General features: G+C 42.4%; 1 protein-coding gene across 4 annotated transcripts in view; it reads left to right on the forward strand.

Annotated features, from left to right (window-relative positions):
- HYCC1 (hyccin PI4KA lipid kinase complex subunit 1) overlaps positions 1-16485 on the forward strand; it is a 143829-nt gene that overhangs the window by 78336 nt on the left and 49008 nt on the right. For all 4 annotated transcript variants that reach the window (XM_073581429.1, XM_073581428.1, XM_073581431.1 and 1 more), the window contains one exon: positions 12916-12996. In XM_073581429.1, the coding sequence (XP_073437530.1) occupies positions 12916-12996 (81 nt within the window). The remainder of the gene's footprint in view (positions 1-12915; positions 12997-16485) is intronic.

Here is a 16485-nt window from a genome sequence, read left to right on the forward strand (position 1 = left end):
ATTTACTCAAGTTCAACGAATACTTCTTTGCATGTTAGTGATTTCACTCAATAAAAAATTAATTGAATATAAAGTGCTGAGGAATATGATGCCGCTATTTACCGTATATACTTGAGTATATGTCGACCCGAGTATAAGCCGAGGAACCTAATGTTGCCATGAAACTGGGTAAACTTATTGACTCGAGTATAAGTCGGGTATGCATTGTCCCCTCATCCCTATCCTGATATGCACGGCTCACCCATCCCTGTCCTTGTATATATGACTCCTTATCCCCTATCCTTGCATGCATGGCTCCTATTAAAAAAAAAAAACCTACTTACCTTGCCTGCGCGCCCTTGCTGCATCTCTTTCCTGCGCCACCAGCTCTTCCTGCTGAGTGATCACGTGGCCCCGCTCATTAAGGTAATGAATATTCACTGCACGCCTATGGGGGGTGGAGAGGCATGAATATTCATTACCTTTAATGAGTGGGGCCACGTGATCACTCAGCAGGAAGAGCTGGTGGCGCAGGAACGAACGAGATGCAGCGAGGGCGTGCAGGAAGGTAAGTAGGATACGTGCTGGAATGCTGTGGCTGTAACTGTGCGCGCTATAAGAGAAATGAATATTCACTTCTCTTTAGCAGTGGCACATGCTTTAGCCACAGCTGCCGCCTCCTGTGACCTGCTGCTCCGCCGTTCCTGCATCCCCACCGGCTTCTGCCTCCTATGACGCGCTACTCTGCAGCTCCCCCTTCCCCGCTGTCTTTTTGGGACAATAACATGTATAGGCAGAGGAGGGCGTTTTCGGCACAAATGTGCTGAAACACTTGGTTTATACACGAGTATATATGGTAAGTGAGCAAAATAATCAGTTATGATAACAGGACAAACTCCTCGGCACAAGTTCTTTTCTCTGAATGGTAGATGTCCTCTTTCTACTGTGAATTGTTTAAAAAAATGTTTCAGGAAAATAAGCGCAAAGGAGAAGGGCCGGCAGCGAACTGCTTTACTTGATATGTCTTTTATTTAAATAAATGTGACAATACTCATGTCCTTCCTTAGAGGACATTTATTCCACTTATGCCGCCTAAGGGTGATGTTCCTACGTTTCACTGGAGATGTGATTTCTACCACAGAGAGCAGTTTAGAGATGCAAAGCATGCTGCATATAGTATGAGGGCTCATTCAGAGAAGGTGGCGACGGACTGAATTTACTCTCTGTTCAGGGTGTTCTCACTGCGATATGCCGCGTGTAACGTTCCCTTCTCTTATCAGGAGTCATTTACCTCTATACTGTTTGTCTCTCTGCTCCTGCTCTCCTGTGTGTATCTCACCCCTGCTTGCTGTAATCTTTCTTAGTAGCTCTGCCGATTGAGACAGATTACATGTAAACGGCTTGGCCACTACCTTACAAGTCCGTAAATAATTACGGTAAGCACGTTACTAAATACTTTGCTTTTGTTAAATCCTTCTGTAAACTGAGATGATTCCCTGAAAATACTCTGATTTGCAGTGATGTCTCCCTGGGTTCCTGGCTTTGGAATCTGATGATTCGGCGTGGCTTGTTGGGTGGGTGGACGGGGCTTGTTGAGTTGGGTTCGATGGGTGGACGGGGCTTGTTGGGTGGGGTTCGGTGGGTGGGGGCGAGGCTTGGTCTTCCATTCAGTAGCATGTACACTGTTCCTGTGCTAACTGCTGCAGACACCACTCTCACTCCAGTGCTTTCCTTGTACCTGTAAGTCTGCAGCCTGGTGTATACACCCTCCTGTGTACTGTGTAATGTATACACACCCTGTTAGTTTGAAGACCTGGCCTTAGACTAGACTAGTGTACAACATCTGGGTGTCGGCCTCCAGTAGGCATACACTCCTTAAATTGATGCACGACAGCACGCACGTTCACTCTGCAGCATATGTGCAAATCCGGTTTTGCGGGGGGGTTTGGACGCAAGCGCCGACAGGGACAAAGACCAGGTGCATGAACGCAATGTGAAAGCCACATCCTCCCTCATTACACATCCCCTGATCTGCTTCATCTAATAAGCACTTGTGTATACAGCGCGGAGATGGAAAATGTGCATAAAAAAACTGATATGGTCAAAATACTCTAATAATTGTGCACAATGTGTTCCTGTTTAGAGTTTATGATCTTTTCAGGGATTTTCTTTATATCTAGTGTGGTGGTGTAGAGTCCTAAACTAAAAAAGAAAAACAAGCTCCTCGCCTTCAGTCTTGGCATAACTAGATCCGAGATATGCAAGATTATGAGAAAATATGAGTGCGACTAAACCGAGGCTCTCTGATAAAGCAGTGCTTAAGAGGTATTGCTGTAAATCAGACTGGTCAATGGAATTAATAAAAATACCGTCCACTAAATTACCGTCCCCGGTCTCCTTTATGGCACTCACATGGTCTGTGCTTTCTGGTCTTGTCCTAGACTGTGGAAATGCCCGCTTGGCCAATTATTCATCGAGGCCGGTCACAACTTGGACACCTGTATTTGCTAACCTATTGGTGCTTGTGATACTGAGTTACAGAATAACCCTTCTACCATGCGTTCTTCTATTACATCATCTACAGATGAAGCTAATGAGAACATAGGGGATAATACCTAACTGCCACCTTGCCCGTACCAATAGTCACTCAGTAAAGCAATAAGAAAAATGACTTCTTGGTTCTGTATCATTAGTTCAGTGTCGGGAAGCTACAGCTTATTCTTTCATGCTTCTGTCTTTCCAGGAATCTGTCGGCACCGCTGACTATGGTGTCCCCTGGGGGCGCCCTGCTTACATTAGAAATGCTAACCAGGGCTGTGGAGTCGGTAAGCCACAGTTGCAACTCCGACTCCTGGATTTTATCAGGCTCCGACTCCGACTCCTTCATAAATGGCCAATTCATAACAACAAATTTACTGTTGTAAAATATTAAACATCGTGCTTATTTAGTTTCTCACCATCATATAAGTAATCAGACCACTTAGAGCAAAAACTACATTTATTAGAATACAATTAGAATATAGCAAATAACTTTTATAAACTTTTTCTAAACTGTAAGTAAATATGCAATAAACACTTTTATGCAGTTAATAAGAAGAAATCTATAAATTTGTCCTCAGAAAAAGTATTGCCTCTGTCAGATCCTCCTTCATGGATGCCCTCAAATCTGATCTAATTATTTTGAGAGCAGAGAACAACACTAACTTGTGTTGGTGGCAAAGCAGTAACCACTTGGGCAACATCTCTGACAATGTCAGGATACAGAGGAATCGCTTGTTGCACTGTTATTTTTGATGAACGGTCAAATTTCTCAATTTCTTTTAGTGCACATGAAAAATTCTGCTGAAATGTATTGGCTGTGTTCCTTGATGGGGATGACTCTTCTTCTGTGCGGGAACGCTTTGCACGGTCCTTGTGATCCAAATATTTTTCGAAATTAAATTCTTCATAAGTTGATGATGAGGGTGAAGATGTGGCAGGACGACCAAATTCTTCTTGTTCCTCCTGACTGTTCTGCAACCCTTTCATCCTTACTGCTATTTCAAACAGAGCTTCTTTTCCTTTACTTAGCTGTTGATCATCTAGAAGAATCCGATGCATTGGGTCTACATAAACAGCTGCCAAAAGAATGTTATTTTGTAATAGTAGCTCCTCTCTCCGTTTCATTGATGTAGCAATGCCACTTGCAATTAACCCTGCTCTTTGGGACAGGCGAAACATCAGGTTCTTCCACTCCTTTGAGAAAATACCTGGAGTTAAGTCCTCTGCTTGTAATTTTTTAGTCACTGTAAATGGGTGCTCTAGCAATTTTTCCAGCTCAGTCACCTGATTCCACTGACTTTCATTTAGCGTCAGTTGAGGGTTAGCCATGTCTACAAGAAAGGTTTTCAGTTCAACCAAGCGCTGAATCATTAAGTAAGTACTGCCCCATCGTGTGGCTTGATCAATAATTGCCCCTTTTCCAGCACGTCTCTTCAAAATTGAGTCAACTTTAGGGGTTCTGGCAACAGTAGCCAATTTTCTCACCTTGCCAATCAGTGCAGCAGCATGTCCTTCTTGCAGACTGTCTCTTATAGCCAGCTGTAGCGTATGCACAACACAGCGCATGTGATGAAAGAACATTGACACAGTTTCAACAAGATCATCTAAACTATCATGTTGCTGTTCATCTGAAGCAACTTCAGTTTGCTCCTCAGTTACAATACTGTGTTCCTCTATTTCAAACATTTCTGTGTCTGTGGACCCAGAATGTTCTTCTAGCTGCTTGTCACCATCATTACTCTCATTCATTAGCTTAATAGTACTTATCATATTTGAAGCATTGTCAGTTACGACAGAACTTGCTCTTTTTTAAGTTCATAGTCTTGCAGAACCTTTTCCACCAAGACCTGGAGAAACTCACTGGTGTGATGAGCTTTGGTGTCTTTTACTGCCAATGTCTTGGTAACTATTTCATTTTTGTCACAAACAAATCGGACATTGATGGCAAAATGGTTCACTCTGTGACGTGTGCAGGCATCCATTTTAAGAAACAGAAAGCGTCCCTTGAGAGTTTTTTTTAAGTTCTTCCTTTTGTTTAAAAGCTTCTTCGATTACTAATTTTCTAATACTCTCTCCAGAGAAACACCAAGCTTGCGGGCCATTTCCCCATTCAGACACATAGAAGCTGGTCGTGAAAATAATGAAATAGGCACACTATCCTTTACAACAAGCTCTATGATGTTTTTTAAATGTATCTACTGTCATTGTCACAGTAACTTTGTCACTGACAAAATATCTTGCAACTGATGGCTGCAAAGTTCTCTGCTCCTTTGTTTGGCTGGAAGAGCTGGGCACTGGTTCATTGGTTTGGATGCAGTCTTTCTCATCCACTGCTTTCAGTACTTCTGGATGAAAGCGCTGTAAATGTCTCTTTAGATTAGAAGCTCTGGTAGGAGCATTTTTATCTTTGCCTGAATATGCACTCATCTTGGCTTCACAGCATTTGTTTTCGTCTGGATCATTTGTCATACACTGACAGACATAATGTTTTCTATCTTGAGTGATGGTGAAATGTTCAAATACAGCTGATTTAATGTGATGCTTCTTTGACATTCTCAGGTTTTTAATTCTGCATTCACAATCCAAATGACAATTGTTTTTCCTAAAAACAATTGTACAAAATTATTGCCAGGTCGTACAACTGATATAGTGGTCAGTAATACTGTTATTATTCCTCATGTACTCACAGTTAACTGATGCAAAGTTTGTTGAAAGGATAATACTTCTTACGGTCTTCCTCTTCTGAGTAGCAGGCAGCTGTGAGATGCTTGGAAGACGCACACCTAGTATGATCTAGTCTAGAGGAGGAGCTTTACTACTAAGAATTTGCAACACATTTTCACTTTCAGTTTCATACATTGTAAGTAGGGGGGTTGGGGCAGCATGAGGTTAACCAAGTATAAGATTAAATAAGGGCAGTGGAGAACAGTGACACACAAGAAGTAAGAAATGTCTCTATCTCCAGCAGAACTGCTTATCACTGTTGTTCATAGTTTGATAGAACATATATATTTGAGTAACATTTATAAAATTCATATGAAAGTTCAATTATGAAATATTAATACATTTTTTTTAAAGCTGGAGTCTGAGTCGGTACATTTCTACCGACTCCAACCAAAACTAACTCCGACTCCACAGCCCTGATGCTAACAATCGTGATTACAAGCTGGGAAGCGTGATTTGTGGCTTTAATATACAGGACATTCTCTGTTCGCATCTGTAGACTTCCAGATTCCCAGATGAGCGTGAGAGTCAAGATTAATCTTCCTCCACTATACATTTAGTTCGCTGGTGTACTGCCGGCAGGTGCAGCACTACTCTGCTAAAATCCCACGGTTTTTCTATGTGATGGGTGTAATGCAAGCAGTGCATCCATCGTCTGGCAGCTGTGACCTGACGGAGTAGATTAGGAAGCCACTCCAGTTTTCCTTACCAAAAGATCGGTGAGTGGATGCCCAAATTGTACTGAAAGTTGGGGGTTTCAACTTTCAAAAGTAGATCAACTTTGCAGCAGTATAATCCATTTTGATGGGCTTCCTTTGATTTTCTGGTTTATTGGAAGGCAAGAATAGAGCAACGCATTGTGTCACGGAAAAGTTTCAAGTGCCGACCCCTAGACCTCATAGACTCCGGCATCAGCTTTTCAATCCAAAATAAACCAAAGTGCACAACACTCCAACCTTCGAGATACCCATATTAGACATTGTGTGGGACATCAAGTCTTGAGTATTAAGTATTCAAGTGTCATGTAAAGGGTTCTTATAGATAATATAGAATGTGTATAGTCACAGTTATACTGTTGTGGTTTACATTATTGAAACCCTGGAATATTAACTATCTAACATATCCAAGAACAGAGGTGGGCAATTAATCTTCCCAAGGAGCCACATGAGAGACCATGACTTTTGTGGATGACCGATTTGAACACTCTGAACTTAATTCTATTCAATAATATGTGGTAAAAATTAAAATATAATTGTGCAAAATTGTTGTCCCCCAAAACCAGCCTATGGACGGTATAATGGCCTCTACAGCCAACCTATGCACAGTATGATGGCCCCCACAGTCAACCTAATCATAGTATGATGACCCTCACAGCCAACCTACACACATTATGATGGCATCCACAGCCAGCCTACGCACATTATGATGGCCCCCACAGCCAGCCTACGCACATTATGATGGCCCCCACAGCCAGCCTACGCACATTATGATGGCCCCCACAGCCAGCCTACGCACATTATGATGGCCCCCACAGCCAGCCTACGCACATTATGATGGGCCCCCCACAGCCAGCCTACGCACAGTATGATGGGCCCCCCACAGCCAGCCTACGCACAGTATGATGGGCCCCCCACAGCCAGCCTACGCACAGTATGATGGCCCCCCACAGCCAGCCTACGCACAGTATGATGGCCCCCCACAGCCAGCCTACGCACAGTATGATGGGCCCCCCACAGCCAGCCTACGCACAGTATGATGGCCCCCCACAGCCAGCCTACGCACAGTATGATGGCCCCCCACAGCCAGCCTACGCACAGTATGATGGCCCCCCACAGCCAGCCTACGCACAGTATGATGGCCCCCCACAGCCAGCCTACGCACAGTATGATGGGCCTACAACTTCCCCTCCATAAATACTGACTAAGAATTAGAAGTAAAAAAAAAAGCACTACTTGCCTAGCCCTGTTTCTGCCGACTTGCTACTCTGCGTTGTGGATTGAGGCTCAGCCCAATTGGTTTGATCTAGTGACATCATCGCGCCTGCTGTGCTGAAACTCAGATGCCTAGGGTGAATGATGGAAGAGGGAGCCGACTGCGTCCTGTTCCACCATGCTGTTCAACTGTACATGCATCCTGGGAATGCGGATACTATTGAAATAGAGACGCCAGGCGGGAGAGGTGGTACATCACTGTTTCCAGAATGCCATAAGACTCATAATAAAAAAAAAAAAAAAAAAAACCTGGCTGGATAAGAAAAAGGATACAAATGTAAAAATGCCAGGATGCTATTAATGTAATCAAACTGAAGAAGTAAGAAGCAAAAAAATTGATTGAAAATTGCATATTCCATTGTCCATTTTTACATGACTTTAATTACTCTATGAGTAAGGCTTTGTTCCTTTATGACAGTGGTTTTCAACCAGTGTTCCGCGGCACAGACACATGGTCGGGTGTGCCGCGTGTCCGCATGGCTAATTTACATGCGATGCAAATTAGCCATGTGGAGGCAAGCAGGGCGGCGGGTCGGAGAGGCAGCAGTCCCGTGTTCCTGTGTCGCTTCCTCCCTGACACAGCAGTCAGCGGCGCGGCTGGATGACATCATCATTCAGCCCCGCGGCTGCTGTGCCAGTGAGAGGAAGCTGCCGGTGAGGGGTGTGTGTGTGTGTGTGTGTGTGTGTGTGTGTGTGTGTGTGTCTAGGTGAGAGGTGTGTGTTTGTGTGCGTGTGTAGGTGAGTTGATGGATGTGATGAGAAGCAATGATGGGACTCATGGAGAAGGCGGTGATGGGGAGAGGGCAATGGAGAAGGCGGTGATGGGGGTGATAAGAAGGCGGTGGTGGGGTGAGGGCAATGATGGGGTTGTCGAAAGGGCAATAATGGGGTGGTGGGGAGAAGGAAATGATGGAGGTAGTGGAATGGGCAATTTCTACATGAAGGGGATTATGATGGGGCATATTACTAAAAGAAGGGGATAATGATGGGGCATATTACTAAAAGAAAGGGATAATTATGTGGCTCATATACTGCAATATAAAGGGGTACAATGAGAAATACTATGGCCATGAGGCTGGAGTACAAGCGCCAGCTCATATACTAAAAATATATATATATATATATATACACACTGATAATTATGTGGCTCATATACGTGGGACTGTATGTATGACCTTACATGGGACTGTGTGTGTGTGTGTATATATATATATATATATATATATATATATATATATATATATATATATATATATATATAAATACTGAGTGAGTAAAAATACATTTAGAATCTATATTATTAACTATATGTATAATATGTACTGTTTTAGTGTCATTTTGTGCCATTTTGGTTGGTGGTGTGCCCCGGGATTTTTTACGTATAAAAAGTGTGCCGCGGCTCAAAAAAGGTTGAAAATCACTGCTTTATGAGGACTGTTTTATTTCCTTATTTACAAAGGCAAAAGCTGTCGGAGACCTGACGTTGTATTGTTACCAAGCACAAGCTGTCTAAAGCATAGTAGACCATCTCCAAACACCTTGGCATGAATGATCAAAATGTTATCAGTAGCATGTTGCTCAAGGAGTAGTCAAGAACTTTTCAGGATGTGGTAGAAAAAGCAAAATTGAGAAAACCCCACAAAAGTTAGTTCAAAATGCGGCAAATAAACTAAATAAAATATCCAGAAATGTCAGGTGTTCTAAAAAAATGTTTCCTGCAAAATGACTATTCTGATTTTGAATGGAATCTGCAGAGATTTACCCTCGTCATGTAAGAGGAGAGCTGGATCAGGCACTTGAATAACGTTTTTAATCATGCTTTTATTATAAAAAAAAATCTGTTATTGTAATCTTTGGAAAAGCAATGTTTAATCCCAGCACTTGTGTTCCCGGACAAGCTTAGGATCGCGGCCATTCATCCCTGCATTTTGCGGGTATCGCACCCATAGCAGCGTGATTGACACATTTCAAAGGAAAGATTGAAACGTTCTGTTGGAAATCAAGTGTAAAGGGTGAATAAAGGAGGTCTCGTCACCCACTAGGTGTTTGAATAAAGAATAAAAAAAAATCACCTTTTCATTTTAAAGCCGCTACTATGTCATCTAAAAATAAGAGAGTACGTCGCTTTTGCTCGTCTTTTATTTTTGTTAATAGAAAGGGAAAAAAAGCTTGATTTAATTGATCGGCTAAATGTAGATGCAATTTGAAGCTGTAATGAAGGTAATTATGATGCCATTGTTGGATCACTAGGAGATACGTGTGGGGGAGGTGTGGAATTGTAGGGTTAATAAATATATGTTGCAGTAAATGATAGGGGTTCCCTGCAGGGCTGCATTTATCTTCAGTTGGTACATTTTTGTATACGTTTCCTGCTACCAAAATATAGTTTTAGTTGAAGGGAAAGGATCTGGTAAGGGTCTGTTCACATTGAGTCATACCGCTTCCTCCATTATAAGAGGAAGCCACATCAGACCTATTTTCAGACTTATAATGGCAAATTCCTGAAAGACTCGGTGACTTCAATGGCTTCTGTTTTTTTTTTTTTTTTTTGCACTGCATGAATAACGAAAAATACTAGGATAGACCAAATTACTCGAAAACCTGACACTACCCATTAACGTTAGTTCATATTTTGAATATTTTCCCCTGTGGGTATTTGAAGCAACATTTATAATACGTGCAGATTTTGCATCTGATATGCACCAAAAACGCACGATAAAAAAATGTTCATGGCTTCAGTGTTAGTCCAAGAAGCAAAAACTGCTCAAGGCCAAACTCTAAATCATAAATCCTTTTATTTGTATGTATATACATGGCTTTTAAATGGAAGATATGATCGTTCAGATTCCTATACGGCTGATGCTTTCTAAATGTGTTGTATTACATCATATTCCACCTGCGGATATCCATCACAAAATAACAAGTCAACACGTGATTATCAGGGCAAAATGAGGCCATAGCTGACATGACCTAATACTTTTGTATTCTCATAGAAGTTATGCTTGTCTGAAGCTGATCAGAGAACAATACCATTCTGAAATACTTGATGTTACACCGTATGAGGGAATGGCGGTCCGTTTTCAGTGGATTCTGTTTTTTTTCATCCGGTTTGCATCTGGTTCTACGTCATGGCCACATGAAAAGACTGTAGAAATAAAACGTGTTGAAAGGTTCTTCCCGTCTTCGTTTTAGGATCTTGATATGGTCTATCTTAAGGATTGGCCATTGTATAAAAGTATTGGAGCAACCCTTTCTCGACATCAAGGCATCTGATATGAGACACACAGGGAGGACTGTTTTCAGCAGTCTATAACCTAAGCCCATACTAAAAATTTATATAGGTCAAATATGGTGACAGATTCCCTTTTAACCTTGCAAGTTTTAAATTCTACAATTATGCCTGTGTAGGTTATACTGCGTTCATCACATATTTCTAAAGGGAATTGTTGATAACTGAAGTTAGAGGTGATGTCTTATGACACATTTCTGGCATACACATATGAGCGCACTTGCACAACCTTACTTTAACCTCCCGTAAATGGAAAGAGAGGCGAACATGTGTGGGCATCTCTCCTTTCCTTTAACTGTAGTTCATACACTGGTCAAAACAGGGTATTGGTAGGACCTCCATTCTGGATATAGTTGTGGGTCCAGAGGTGGAACTCTCATCTATTAGACATTTATTGCTGTTCCTGTGGATAAACATGTATGGGATGAGAGGGGATCATGCTCTGCATAAGTATGTTACTTTACATGTTGGCATTCAAAGTTCGCTCCGTGAACTGTAGCTCCCCACAACCAACATCATTCACGCAGCCCCAAACCACGACACTCCCACCACCATGCTTCACTGTAGGTAAGACACACTTTTTTCTTTCTACTCCTCACCTGGTTGCTGCCACCTGGCCTTTTCACCATCTGAACCAAATAAGTTTTATCTTGGTCTCCTCAGTCCACAGGACATTGTTCCAGTAATCAGTGTCTTTAGTCTACTTTAGCAAAATGCTTACGGGCTTTCTTGTGTATCACCTTAAGAAGAGGCTTCCTTCTGGGACAACAGCTATGCTGACCAATTTGATTCAGTGGACGGCGTATGGTCTGAGCACTGAAGGCTGACCCCTCCTCCTCTTTAACCTCTGCATCAATTCTGGTAGCACTCATACATCTTATTTTGAAAAGACAACCTCTGGATATGATGCGGAGCACATGCACTCAACTTCTGTGGTCAACCATGGCGAGGTCAGTTCTGAGTGGAACTTGTCTTTTTAGATCACTGTATGGTCTTGGCCAGCGTGCTGCAGCTCAGTGTCAGGGTGTCAATCTTATAGCCTAAGCCAGGAGTGGGGAACCTCAGGAGCATTTACAGCCTTCAGTGATCTTTTATCTGGCCTGCGGGAAGATTCCCAGGGATCTCAATGCTTGAGCCGACAGCTGTATTTTGACGGCCGCTGGCCCATTAATTTCTTCTTGCTTTGTGATAACACACGCAGCGTTCACTACTGAGCAATGACTCGCGTGCAGTGAGAGATTACGTCCTGACACCAGTGCCAGCATCAGGATGTACTTTATGGGTGGAATTAGCACGTGATTTCTACGGCCCCTGAAAGGATGGTACAAATATTCAAATGACGCTTGGAGGAAAAGAAGTCTCCACTCCTGGCCTAGGCCATCTTTATGTACAGCAACAATTATTTTTTTCAGATCCTCAGAGAGTTCTTGGCCGTGAGGGGCCATGTTGAACTTCCGGTGATCAGTATGAGAGAGTGCGAGAGCAATAACGCCAAATTTACCACACCTGATCCACAGTCACACCTGAGACCTTGTAACACTAATGAGTCACATGACACCGGGGAGGGAAAATGGCTAACTGGCACAATTTGTCCAATTTCACTTAGGGGCGTACTCCCTTATGTTGCCTGCAGTTTAGACATTAATGGCTGTGTGTTGCGTTAGGCTACTTTCACACTAGCGTCGTGTGACGTACGTCGCAATGCGTCGTTTTGTAGAAAAAACGCATCCTGCAAAGTTGCCCGCAGGATGCGTTTTTTCTCCATAGACTTGCATTAGCGATGCATTACGACATATGGCCACATATCGCATCCATCGTGCGACGGATGCATCGCACAAAAAAACGTTACATGTAACTTTTTTTGTGCATCGTGTCCGCCATTATCGACCGCGCATGCGCGGCTGAAACTCCGCCCCCTCCTCCCTGGACATTACAATGGGGCAGCGGATGCGTTGAAAAACTGCATCCGCTGCCCCCGTTGTGCAAATCTTTCACAACGTGCGTCGGTACGTCGGCCCGACGCATTGCGACGTACGTCACACGACGCTAGTGTGAAAGTAGCCTTAGAGAGCACCAGATTTACAATGTTATACAAACTGTACACGGACTGCTTTACATTGTATCGGTGTCAGATCTTCAGTATTGTCCCATGGAAAGATATATAATAAAATATTTACAAAAATGTGAGGGGTGTATTCACTTTTGTGAGATGCTGTATATAATATATTGTGTGAGTGATTCACAGTCATCTGTATAACATTAGGAGGATAAAGATCAGTGAAATAACGCTTGATGCCAGGTGCAGGCGGAGATGTGATTGATTTGTGATGAGAAAGGCTTCCACTAATATTTAATATTTTAAATTTGAAAAATATTTATTTTTTTCTCCAGGAAATCATGGACGAACAAGGGCACAGCAAGGTGTTATCTTTCACAATCCCATCCTTGTCGAAGCCCTCCGTATTCCATGAGGTAGGATATGAGCCTCTTATCTGTCACAGAGGCTGCAGCGTAATTTCTTGCCAATGATTAATGTTCATGTTATTCCTTGGGAGGGGACAGATCTGCTTCCTACCATACTGTTGAGTTCTTGATGTCCATCTGTCATAGACACATTACGGTGGCTTAACGACAATTAAATGGTCCATCTTCCCATATTTCTGCTGAACTGCCATTACTTGATCTCTGAGAGCAATTCTTTATTTTTGTCAAGTTTTTTGTTCAGACCTCGAGCGTGAAGACAAATCGCCATCTTCATCAGTTTCGACACCTACAGAAATGTTTGCCATTGTTGAAGATGGTTAGGAACCATACAGCGATGGGGACATGAATTCACACAGGGGAGGAGAAAAGTATAAAAGTCCTGCGAGGGGGAGGCGTGTGTTTATATGTAAAATCATCCTTAAAACCCATCCTGCGTGATAATATATATGAATCTAATGAAAATGTAGAGTCCCTGTGGGTAGAGATAAGGGGAGGGGGGGAAAATAATAAATTACTGATAGGGGTTTGTTATAAGTCTCCAAAAATAATGGAAGCAAAGGAGAATATCCTCATAAAGCAAATAGATGAAGCAGCGACTCAAGGAGAAGTCATTATTATGGGGGACTTCAACTACCCTGAAATACATTGGGGAACCGAAACCTGCAGTTCCAGCAAAGGTAATAGGTTTATGAGAGACAATTACCTTTCACAACTGGTTCAGGACCCAACAAGAGGGGGGCACTGCTAGACCTAATATTAACCAACAGGCCAGACCGCATATCAAATGTAAGGGTTGGGGGTCACTTGGGTAATAGTGATCACAAAATAATACGTTTTCATGTATCCTTTAATAAGATGTGTAGTAGAGGGGTTACAAGGACACTAAACTTCAGGAAGGCAAATTTCCAACGGATGAGAGATGATCTTGGTGCAATTAACTGGGACGATATCCTGAGACATAAAAATACACAAAGAAAATGGGAGACGTTTATTAGCATCCTGAATAGGACCTGTGCACAATATATACCGTATGGGAATAAACATGCGAGAAATAGGAGGAAACCACTACTGAGTAACAGTATAGAAGGTTATGAATAACCTAATATTATAGGTAGATGGTTGACCCAGCTTAGGGGAGGGAATTTTTTTTCCCTATGGAGAAAATTGGCTTCTACTCTGTGGGTTTTTTGCCTTCCCCAGGATCAACAATGCAGAACAGCTGCACTAAAAATAGGCTGAACTAGATGGACATAAGGTCTTCCTTCAGCCTTCAATACTATGTTACTATGGCTAAATAGAGCTGTAAGGGTTGCAATAAGAGATAAAAATAAAGCATTTAGTGAATTAAAGCAAGTACAGTTGTGGCCAAAAGTATTGACACCCCTGCAATATTGTCAGATAATACTCAGTTTCTTCCTGAAAATGATTGCAAACATAAATTCTTTGTTATTATTATCTTCATTTAATTTGTCTTAAATGAAAAAACACAAAAAGAATTGTCCTAAAGCCAAATTGGATATAATTCCACACCAAACATAAAAAAGAGAGGGTGGACAAAAGTCTTGGCACTGTTCGAAAAATCATGTGATGCTTCTCTAATTTGTGTAATTAACAGCACCTGTAACTTACCTGTGGCACCTAACAGGTGTTGGCAATAACTAAATCACACTTGCAGCCAGTTGACATGGATTAAAGTTGACTCAACCTCTGTCCTGTGTCCTTGTGTGAAACCACATTGAGCATGGAGAAAAGAAAGAAGGCCAAAGAACTGTCTGAGGACTTGAGAAACCAAATTGTGAGGAAGCATGAGCAATCTCAAGGCTACAAGTCCATCTCCAAAGACCTGAATGTTCCTGTGTCTACCGTGCGCAGTGTCCTCAAGAAGTTTAAAGCCCATGTGGCTAACCTCCCTAGATGTGGACGGAAAAGAAAAATTGACAAGAGATTTCAATGCAAGATTGTGCGGATGTTGGATAAAGAACCTAGACTAACATCCAAACAAGTTCAAGCTGCCCTGCAGTCCGAGGGTACAACAGTGTCATCCCGTACTATCCGTCGGTGTCTGAATGAAAAGGGACTGTATGGTAGGAGACCCAGGAAGACCCCACATCTTGCCCCAAGACATAAAAAAGCCAGGCTGGAATTTTGCCAAAACTTACCTGAAAAAGCCTAAAACGTTTTGGAAGAATGTTCTCTGGTCAGATGAGACAAGTAGAGCTTTTTGGGCAAAGGCATCAACATAGAGTTTACAGGAGAAAAAAGAGGCATTCAAAGAAAAAAACACGGTCCCTACAGTCAAACATGACGGAGGTTCCCTGATGTTTTGGGGTTGCTTTGCTGCCTCTGGCACTGGACTGCTTGACCGTGTGCATGGCATTATGAAGTCTGAAGACTACCAACAACTTTTGCAGCATAATGTAGGGCCCAGTGTGAGAAAGCTGGGTCTCCCTCAAAGGTCATGGGTCTCCCAGCAGGACAATGACCCAAAACACACTTCAAAAAGCACTAGAAAATGGTTTGAGAGAAAGCACTTTAGACTTCTAAGGTGGCCAGCAATGAGTCCAGACCTGAATCCCATAGAACACCTGTGGAGAGATCTAAAAATGGCAGTTTGGAGAAGCCACCCTTCTAATATCAGGGACCTGGAGCAGTTTGCCAAAGAAGAATGGTCTAAAATTCCAGCAGAGCATTGTAAGAAACTCATTGATGGTTACCGGAAGCGGTTGGTCACACTTAATTTGGATAAAGGTTGTGCAACCAAGTATTAGGCTGAGGGTGCCAATACTTTTGTCTGGCCCATTTTTGGAGTTTTGTGTGAAATGATCAATGTTTTGCTTTTTGCTTCATTCTCTTTTGTGTTTTTTCATTTAAGACAAATTAAATGAAGATAATAATACCAAAGAATTTGTGTTTGCAATCATTTTCAGGAAGAAACTGAGTATTATCTGACAAAATTGCAGGGGTGTCAATACTTTTGGCCACAACTGTAGGTAGTGATGAGGCATTAACTAAATACAGAAGATTAAATAAATTCTGTAAAAAGCAAATCAAGACAGCAAAGATTGAGATAGAGACTCATTGCCATAGAAAGTAAAAGTAATCCCAAAATATTCTTTAACTACAGTATATACTCGAGTATAAGTCGACCCGAGTATAGGCCGACACCCCTAATTTTGCCACAAAAAGCTGGAAGAACTTATTGACTCTAGTATAAGCCTAGGGTGGGAAATGCTCCATAGATTGTTCCCCCATATGCTGCCCCCATGCTGCTGCTGCATGTAAAAATAAAAAAAAATGACATACTCACCTCTCTGTCGCTGGGTGTCAGATACTCACCTGTCCTGCGTCCATGGCTGCTCACCGCTATCTGCCACATCAGTCAGTGACGTTCAGACTGCAGGAGGCGCGGCGCGCACTAATCACGTCACCGCGCCCTCTGCTGTCTGAAGTCACTTACCGATGACAGCAGCAAGCAGT

This window comes from Dendrobates tinctorius, unplaced genomic scaffold (genome assembly GCF_039654945.1).
Source record: "Dendrobates tinctorius isolate UK_male_01 unplaced genomic scaffold, ASM3965494v1 ptg000070l, whole genome shotgun sequence".
NCBI lineage: Eukaryota > Metazoa > Chordata > Amphibia > Anura > Dendrobatidae > Dendrobates > Dendrobates tinctorius.